Source organism: Camelus dromedarius, chromosome 15, assembly GCF_036321535.1.
Source record: "Camelus dromedarius isolate mCamDro1 chromosome 15, mCamDro1.pat, whole genome shotgun sequence".
Lineage (NCBI taxonomy): Eukaryota > Metazoa > Chordata > Mammalia > Artiodactyla > Camelidae > Camelus > Camelus dromedarius.
In genome coordinates this window covers 41,217,927-41,226,039 of record NC_087450.1, presented here as the reverse complement: position 1 = coordinate 41,226,039, position 8,113 = coordinate 41,217,927, and the positions used below count along the sequence as shown (strand labels likewise).

The following is an 8,113-nucleotide window of genomic DNA, read 5'->3' as shown; positions in this document are numbered from 1 at the left end:
TTCCCAGGGTTCCCCGCGCTGCCGTCATGGCCGCCTCCTTCTGCCGGTATCCTCACATGGGGTTCTAGGGCTGTTGCTGTACTCACAGGAACTGTCGCCACTAGTCTACGGCGTCATTGGAGACTCCTCCTTTCACTTTTTTTTTATTGACGCCTGTGTGACCGTCGTAGGAACCTGTTTTGGCTGCAGCGATGTCTGGGGTGATGTGGACCCCGGAGCTGGCAGTTCTGAGGGGCTTCTCTACTGAGACTGAGAGGCAGCGGTGGAAGCAGGAGGGAGTCGCCGGTTCGGGTGAGAGGGGTTCACCTGCCAGGGAGGAACTTAAGCCAGCGTGGGGACTGTGGGGAGAAGGGGTGTCGGCGGCTGAGTTTTCATCCCTCCTGGTTTTATTTTTTTCTTACCAAAATCTAGCTGATTCCTTAAGGCTTTGAGTTATTGCATCCTTGACATGGGGGCCGTGGTCCTTAGGCTCTCTGCATGTCTTTACCCCAAACTTCTCATCTCCCGAGTTCAGTAATAATAACATTTTTCTAATCCTTTAACATTTATTCAGTCATCTAATTTTTATAATAGACATGTAAGGTAGACACTACTTTTATTCTCATTTTGCAGATGAAGACATTTAAGTACAGATTGGTTAAGTAATTTATTCAGGGCCACAAAGCTGGTAAGCACAGAAGCTGAAACGGGGCAGCAAAGATGTAATCTTGTAACCAAAGCACATTTACCGGAGAGATAAAGAATTAAAAGGCACATTTATTTACTAGTGGGGTATAGGCACATCTGGTTGTGGGATTTGGGTTGGACATATAAGAGAAATAACAATTTAGGACAGTATATAATTGCCCTGTATATGTGTGTATGGGTACGCACACGCGTACCCATGTTTGTATGTATACACAGTAGGTGCTTTGGGAGAGAGGTTATTTTTAAAGTCTGGGTCTGGAAAAGTCTTATGGAAAAAGTCCATCTTGATCTGATTTTTGATTAAAGAGTAAGACTGACAAATGGAAGAGTTCCCCATGAGAAATCACAAGTGTAAAAGTGTGGAGGCAGGCATGTGTTTTGGGATATCAGTGGAAGAGTAAGTGAACCAACTTTTCATCAGGGAGTACAGTGGCGGTAGGAGGAGCCAGATTGTGAAAGGAAACGTTCTGACTAAGGAAACTTTTCTGTTGTCAGTAGGAATCCTTTTGAATTCCCTGCAGAAGGACGATGATACTTGCTAATGAGGAGTATTATTTTTGGGTCTAATATCTGCCTTGCTGCTCATGGTATGGATGAGCTCCAAATTTCAGGAGAAATGGTGTGTGTATAATGACGGGGATTTGCTCAGTGTTTTGTGATTAATGTATAGAAAGGGTTCTAATTATATACATTTTTTTGGCATACTAAACTAATAATAGTGTTACCCTTAACAGTATGAAAATAATTGTTCTTTGGATTATTGGCTTAATGTTTTTATATTACAGAGAGTGGATCTTTCCTGCAATTGCTTCTAGAAGGGAACTGTGAGGCCATATTCTTAAATTCATTGACTCAAAATATTTTTAATTCAACAACGGTAACTGAAGAAAAGATTGACAACTACCTAGAGAAGCAGATAGTAACATTTCTGGATTACTCAACAGATTTGGACAAAACCAAAAGGTAGAATTTTATATGAAATTTTCATAGAGAAACAGATCCTGAATTCATTTAATAGTGCCTTGAGAGTGTAAGGCACTGATTTTTGCAGTTGTTCAAAACCTGGCTTTAGGTTTAGTCAGGATTCATGATGGACCGAATAATCTGTGTAAGAGCTTCTCTCCAGGGGACCATCCAGAATAAAAAGGTAAAGTGTTGTAGGATATGAGTTTCGTATATAACACTGGCATATGACTGGGTGGTAGCCGTTAACCAACTAAACTCCCAAATGGTTAGGTCTGATGGATTTTACTCATCGGAAAAACTTCAGACTTTATTTCCTTTTAACTTGAGAGTGTGCACTAGCCATTTTGCTATTTCTAGATTGCTGAGTGATAATCGTAACTGCTCTTACTATGTTTTGAATTGTTATCTTTAATGTTTTTATTATGGAACCTTTGGGTTACCTTCTTCCATTGACGTTTATGTAATTTTATAGGATTAAGTATAACAGATTGTTACCAGCAGTGTAACCTAAGTTTTTAGTGGCTTATATTTTACTGTTGTAAATTTGTTAATATACCTTTTTTTCCCTCTACCATCTGTGGCAACCACATCAAGTTTTGTTATCTTTAAAACACATGCAGTTTTGTTTTACCATTATTTCTAGGGAATGGCTTCATTTAGTTCTTCAACCAGTCAAGTATTGGGCTAGGTGTTGAGGTTGTGAAGATAAATAAGACAAAATCTGTATCCCTAAGGAGTTCACAAAAGAATGTTACTATAGACGTTTTATTTTACTTTAAAAATTAGTATCGTTCATTTTCGTTTTTCTGGTTTACTAGTAGTTTACATTCCTCCAATGTCATTCTTGATTATTATTTTGTTGTCAGATGGGTGTGCAGTATCATAGCCATTAGCTTTGTGTGGTACATGTGAAAACACACACGTACACACAAATGCATTACTTACTAGTAGACCAGAATTCCAGCTTGTCACAGAGCTGAGAAGAGACATTTCAGTTGCCTCCTTTTGAGGTATTTGAAATTAAACTGGATTCTCTGTTCACCTTAAGGATTTTGAGTTTTAGTTATGACGCTTATATGAAGGCTTTAAGGTCTTCTGCACACCCGTTTCCCCAAGTTGCCTAACTTCTGACTACCAACAGGCTCTTGTTTCACCTGTTTTCTGCTCATCCTTCGTTCCGCTCTCAGTTGTGCTGTACCCAGAGTGTTATGTTCTGGCTGCCATAGGCTTGTAGGTTCGATTTTTTTTCCTTAAAGAATCTTCCCTTTGAGGCAGGGCCTAGTGGGTATGGGGAGAAGGGGATGACGGCTTTTCCTTTTTCTTCAGCATGAAGGTCCAGGTTCTCTGGCTGTTATTTGTTAGAGTTGAATCCCTCCCTGTTTTTGTCTTAATCCAGGAGTCAGCAAATTATGGCTGGTGGGTCAAGGCCAAAGTGCCTAAGAGTGATGTTTCCATTTTTAAAGGATTGTAAAAAACGAAACACATGTGACCTGCAAAGCCTAAAATATTTATGATCTCTCCCATTACAGAATGAGCTTACCCATTCCTATCTTAAGCCAAAGTAGGACTGGAAAAAAAAAATAGGTTCAAGTGAAACTTCTAGGGTATTTTTTGTTCTACCAGTTGGTAGTACAGGATCAGTAAAATATTTGAAAACAACTTTGTGTAACCACATTCGGCTGTTGAGCACTTGAAATGTGGACAGTGTGACTGAGGGACTGAATTTGGAATTTTATTTAACTGTAATTAATTTAAATTTATAAGAGCTGTATGTAGTTCATGGTGATAATACTGGACATTGCAGACCTAAATTGTGTAGGTTTCAGAATTTTTTTTATAATCCTCTGAGATAATCTCAATAAATGTTGGTGGATATCTTACTTTTTTTTAATAAAATAGAAATGAAATAGTAGTATGTTTGTGGTTATACAGTGCTAGTGTTTCATGGTTATTTCTTCAACTGTTCTTTCTTATATTTTCTTTAACTATTGTTATATGCAGACAACAGCTGATATTCCTACTTGGTGTGAGCAGTTTGCAACTTTTCGTTCAGAGTAACTGGACGGGGCCTCCTCTTGATTTACACCTTCAGGATTTTTTGCCACCTGTTTTGTTCCAGCACTTCAGTGAGGTATGCTTCTTGGAAATGTCAAATATAGGTATTATTGTGTTGTTTATTCTTTAAGAACAGTTCTTTATAAATGGGAGTTAATAGTAGGTAGGGAAGAAACATGACATTATAGCTTGTATCACACCTACTAAGAATGCTTATTCATGGATCAGATTTTCACATAACTCCAAAAGTTCCATTGTCGGTCTCAGACCCCTCTTCAGACAATCTGCACTCTGTGGAGCTCTGATCGCTGCTCTTTTTATGAAAGTGCAGGCAGCCACATGTGTTACCACAGTTACGTAAAGATCTGCTCTGGCAAAGCAGCAAATCTGGAGACCTGTTTGATTTTGTTGCGGGAAAGTTTTGCTGCTGTGTTTAAGAACAATTCCCAGGGACAGTTTCCTTTATATAACAAATACACTTATTTGTATATCCTTAAAGTGGTGCAGAGTTGCTCCATGGTAATAACGACTTATTATCTGTATGTGAAGATAAACTATTGACCTGCATTGGTAGGTCGTCAGTAGAGCGTGCAGTTTGAATTCCTCCAGAGTGTTTGAGAACATATCCGCAGGGCTTGGTGAGTATGACGTGCTACCTAAAATGAAGTATGGTAACTGGTTTACCCAGACACCCGAGAGAACTGGAGCATAACTACCAATCACTCGGCCTGGAAAAAAGGGCCCCTTAGCACTCAGAGCTTATGCAGCTAAAGGCACATGTTTACTCTTCCCAGGTTTCTCAGAATTAGAAGTAGCAAATGAAGGGAAAATGAGTTGTTAGAGATAAAAGTCACTTACTGGTGGGTGGGAATAGAAGCACAGAGGCAGCCGTAATCTGAAGCCGTAACAGTTACTTCTGTGCATGTCAGTTTACTGAGTCATGATGTTATACTGTAAGAGAAAAATTGAGATTCATAATGCTGGCCCTAAATCATTATTGAAAGGTTAAAAGCTCTTCTGTATCTTATGTCTAAGAAGGGAATTTAATCTATATTTTACAGAAATTTTCATCCACAGTGGTTAAAATAAAATCCCTAAGATTTTGGCACTTAAAAACATATGCATCACTTACCTGGAAATGTACTTTCCCATTACATTTTTAGGATTGGGCTTTCCCTGGTCAGCTAAATCAGTCCCCTGGCTTCCGACATCAGTGTTGTAGAGCAGGGCTTCCTGACTGCCGTTCCCCCGATGTTGAGTCCCTCTGCAATCACAGTGGCCATCGAGGGCCTGGACTGGGGAGAGCATTTGAGCTGGTCTCTTCTGTGACTTGCTTTTGCTCAGTGGTATATTTTTGCAATTATACAATTATGCATTTTTTACTCTTGTATAGTATTCCAACTGTATGAATATACCACAATTTATATATCCGTTTTACTCTTGATGGCCAGATGAGTTATTTCCATTTTTTGCAATATACTATGTACAATGCTGTTGGGAATGCATCCTCTGGGAGTCACTTGCAAGAGTTCCAAGCACATCCTACTTAAGAAGGGTACTATTTGTTTGGTGTAGTACGCTAAGTGGAGAAGGCTGTTTCTTCTGGTGCCCAGGCTGTAGTTGGGCACCCCAAGGACTGAGGGGATCATTATTTTGACACCCTTGTAAACCCTTCCCAGCACGGGGAAGCTTTGCTGTGGTGCGTGTATCTGAGAGTGGAGTTGCTGTGCTCTAGGGTGTATGCGTGTTCAGCTCTCCTTAGTAATATCAGGTTGTTTTTGAGATGATTATTCAATTTATATGCTTTGCCAGTAATCTGAGAATATGGAAGATACAGGGAGTTGAAGTTTTTAAACTGGGGAGTGGCGCATCAGAATTTTCTAGTTGTCATTCTCCTGTGCTGATTTATGTTTCTTAGTTCTTGTGAAGCACAGATATTTGTGAATATACTTTATGGTCATGGAGTATAGGCACCAAAGCTGAATTAATTTTCCCTGCCTCTGACTTGCGGCGTTGGCACTTTTAGCACTGTTTTCCGGCCTCTGGTGCTAACCAGCCTCAGCACAATAGCACTGAGGGTCCATGTCTGAGTAGGTCACCTCTTACACACAAAAGTTGATCTCCTAGTAATCTGGTTTTTTACATTAAATTTATCTCAAGCTTCCAGTGACTTTTTTTTCACTGTTCTGATAGATATTTTTATATGTCTGTGCTCTCTTGACTGGGGAATTGTTCCCTCAGGGAGATATAACCTTTGTTTTGTCTGTTTTAATTTAATTAATCAGTCCTCTTTAGAAATGAGCCATTTCCCAGAACCTCTGGAAGCACATTTAGAAGTCAGCACAGCGTTAGGCAGAGGCTGCTTTGTCTAAGCAGGAGATAGAAAACTATTTAATTTTTTAATGATGATGATGCAAGTTAAATCCAGGAAGAAAAATTTATTTATTTGTTTATTCATGCATTCACTCATTTATTTATTATTTGCCTTATGATGCTGTTTCCAGAGAACTTAGAGTTGAAGAGTAGGATGTTTAGTAACCAACCCCTGGCTTTGATTTTCAGAGGTAATGCTACTCAAGTAGTATATCATGGACAATCTCTTTGTATAATTTGTTACTTGTTGCCCTGTTAAATCACTTGTTTATCTTCAGGGATTTCATTCAGAAGATAATAATCTAAATTTGTGCTAAAACAGGTAGACATATTTCTCATCTCAAAGTGATCACTTTGACTACTTTCTGTTGTATGTAAATCTATGAAGTCATCATGCCTCTTCAATAGTAGCACTTTCTTGATTACCCTGCTCCTCTAAAGTGCGAGCGGATGGGTGGCCATGTGTCAGGGCAGGCTGGAATTGTAGACTGCTAAGAGCATTCATGATGCTGTGTTGGTCCAGTGCCAGTTGCTCTGTAACAGGCCAGTGCCTGTTTCAAAGCTGATTAACTGGAAAGTACATATCTTGTAAGATACATAAAAATTAATATTTTGTTAAGTTATATCATTTTAGCTTCAAATTTTTTTTCCAGGTCAGAGGACTGGATGCAGTTGTTCTGAGTCTGCTCATTCTAGATGGTGAATCGATCTACAGCCTGACCTCGAAGCCCATACTGCTGTTGTTAGCACGAATTATCCTAGTGACTGTAAGACATAAACTGACAGCTATTCAGGTAAGGGAAGAAAAGGAGCAGGAGATTCATACTCAGGTGTGTCTCTTGTGCTGATTAGCCTCAAACTTTAGGTGTGATGCGGACAGTGTCTTGGTATATTTGTTTTCTAAGTCTTCTTTAGATATTTAATTTTAAAATCTGATGAAAATAAGCAAAAACTGTCACTCCTCCAGAGATTCATCTAATATAAAATGAGACACCAAGCCTCTTTAATAGGATTGTATATGTGTTGTATGTATGTGTGCACATGTGTAAATGTTCATTCTCTGAATAATACACATAGGTTTAAAAACATCCTTCAGAGTCTTTTATGAAATTCCTGTAGGGATGCTGAATAATAGCCAGAAATAAAGCACTTGCTGTGCATCTTAATTACTGTTTCTTGGCTCACATCCTACTTTGTTTCATGATGTGGTTTGGATTTAGAAGAGCATATCTGTCATATGGTGTCTTTAGGGCCCATATAAATTAGTGAGAAAAGCACCCATACTCACAGAAGCTAATAGGCAGTGGGAGGGGACAGAAGCCACAAGAGAGATGCAAGGAAAGTCTTTGAGGATTAGTGAAGGTTGTCAGCTGTGCAGTGTGCAGGCTCTGTGCAACTAACTGTTCAACTCTGCCTTGTACTGTGAGAGCAGCTGTGGGTGGAATGTAAATGAATGGGTGTGCCTGTGTACCAATAAAGCTTTATTTAGGGACACCAAAATTTACATTTCATATACTTTTCACATGCCACAAAGTATTTTCCGTTTGTTTGTTTGTTTATTTGTTTGTTTTGCAGTGATTTAAAATGTAAGCACCACTCTTGGTTCTCAGGCTGTAGGTAAACAGGTGGCATGCTGGATTTGGCCCACAGGCTGTAGCTCTCTGACTCCTCTTCTGACAGCTGCAGCTTGGGCCTGAAGACCTCACATTTCCAGAAATAGTGAATCTAAATGTTACGTGAACTCTCCTAATTTACAAGTGTTAGCTGAAAAAGTTTAAGGAACACAGTATTTCTGTGGGCAAACTGGCCTTGATCTGTACCGTATAAAGGCTTACTTTCCTAAGCAGTTATGTTTAGACACAGAAGAGGTAAGAAGGGAATCATGCCTCTTTTGGCAACTCACCTGAGAGCCAGAGGGCTTGGAATCAGTTGTACCAGAAGTGTTTTTAATGGATCGGTTTCAACATATCCTAGCAGGTAGAAGGCCTTATCTTTGATTTTTTTTTTTTAGTGATGTTAGCTTCAGTAAAAA

The 8,113-nt window shown here is 39.3% G+C and overlaps 1 protein-coding gene across 2 annotated transcripts in view; it reads left to right on the top strand.

The window, feature by feature from the left end:
- Positions 1 to 8,113, top strand: part of TTC27 (tetratricopeptide repeat domain 27) — a 143,992-nt gene continuing 135,879 nt past the window's right edge. Inside the window, exons 1-4 of one of the 2 annotated variants that reach the window (XM_064494607.1) lie at positions 1 to 291; positions 1,473 to 1,650; positions 3,655 to 3,784; positions 6,735 to 6,875. In XM_064494607.1, coding sequence (XP_064350677.1) covers positions 192 to 291; positions 1,473 to 1,650; positions 3,655 to 3,784; positions 6,735 to 6,875 — 549 coding nt within the window. In that variant the 5' untranslated portion in view covers positions 1 to 191. The remainder of the gene's footprint in view (positions 292 to 1,472; positions 1,651 to 3,654; positions 3,785 to 6,734; positions 6,876 to 8,113) is intronic. The other variant, XM_010987780.3, reaches the window with a different exon arrangement.